Source organism: Octopus bimaculoides, chromosome 2, assembly GCF_001194135.2.
Source record: "Octopus bimaculoides isolate UCB-OBI-ISO-001 chromosome 2, ASM119413v2, whole genome shotgun sequence".
Lineage (NCBI taxonomy): Eukaryota > Metazoa > Mollusca > Cephalopoda > Octopoda > Octopodidae > Octopus > Octopus bimaculoides.
In genome coordinates, this window is record NC_068982.1 from 164816 (window position 1) to 165940 (window position 1125).

A 1125-nucleotide genomic window follows, 5' to 3' on the forward strand; every position below is an offset into this window, starting at 1 on the left:
ATATAATTCTTTAACAAGAATAGTATTGACAGTGACTTCGAAGTTTTGGTTAACTTAGAATGTAAAGAGATGGCAGAAATGTTAGTAAGCATTTCTGCCAGTCTGCTAATGATTCTGCCATCATCAGACTGGCACTATCCGTTACTATTCATGTTGAAGAATAAAAAGAATTTGTACATTACAAAAGTACGTACAAAATATATTTTGTACATACAGGGTATAAGTTGAGTAGATAAGGGGAAGGAAATGATGCAGATAAACAAATTAAATATATTAAAGGTAACAGCTTGAGTTATGAAATGGGAAATAGGTATACATGCAAAACAAGAGAAAGCAAAGAGTGAAGACTTTCAGACGATGACTATTTAAGTGTAAATATATAAATATTTATAGATGAATAGACCAAACATACAGAGAGTACAAATGACAGGCAAAATTAAATGGTAGGAAATAAGGGGTTGTAAGTCCAACAGCTGTTTCTGGCAGCTCAGAGATCCGTTGTAATGTCAATAGATGTAGTCCATCACAATGTGCAAGCCACAATGGAGGCAATCAACATATTTTGCCTGCATACTTTGATGAACTACCTCTACCAACATTATAATGGATCTCTGAGCTCCCAGAAACAGCTGTTGGGCTTATAACACTTTTCTTCTCCTGTCTTTTGTTCTCTGTAAGTTTGATATATTAATATATAAATATCTATATATTTATACTTAAATATTCATCATCAGGGAAACCTTCACTTTTTGCTTTCTCTTGTTTTTTTTTTTTTTGCATCTACATACCCAATCTTTTATATTTAATATACTTGAATTGTTTGTCCACATAATTGCCTAGATATATGTGTGTGTGTGTACATGTATGTATATCTATGCATATGTACATATGTGTGTATACATGTGTATGTTTACAAATAGATGTATGTTTCTTTTTTTTTTTTATTACTATATAACAGGCTTTTATTAAATCTTCTTCAGATTAAGAAGTACTTTGAAGTAGTTGAATATGTTATCCCACCTCTGCGTTTAGAGGCTTGTCTGCTCACCCATGGATCAGAGATCTATCTTGGAGAACCACTGGTAAATATTCCTCTAATATGAAACTGTTTTTTTTTTTTTTTTT

General features: G+C 31.6%; 1 protein-coding gene across 2 annotated transcripts in view; it reads left to right on the forward strand.

The window, feature by feature from the left end:
* Positions 1-1125, forward strand: part of LOC106870749 (Fanconi anemia group I protein) — a 98477-nt gene that overhangs the window by 69218 nt on the left and 28134 nt on the right. For both annotated transcript variants that reach the window (XM_014916943.2, XM_014916944.2), the window contains exon 18: positions 981-1082. In XM_014916943.2, coding sequence (XP_014772429.1) covers positions 981-1082 — 102 coding nt within the window. The remainder of the gene's footprint in view (positions 1-980; positions 1083-1125) is intronic.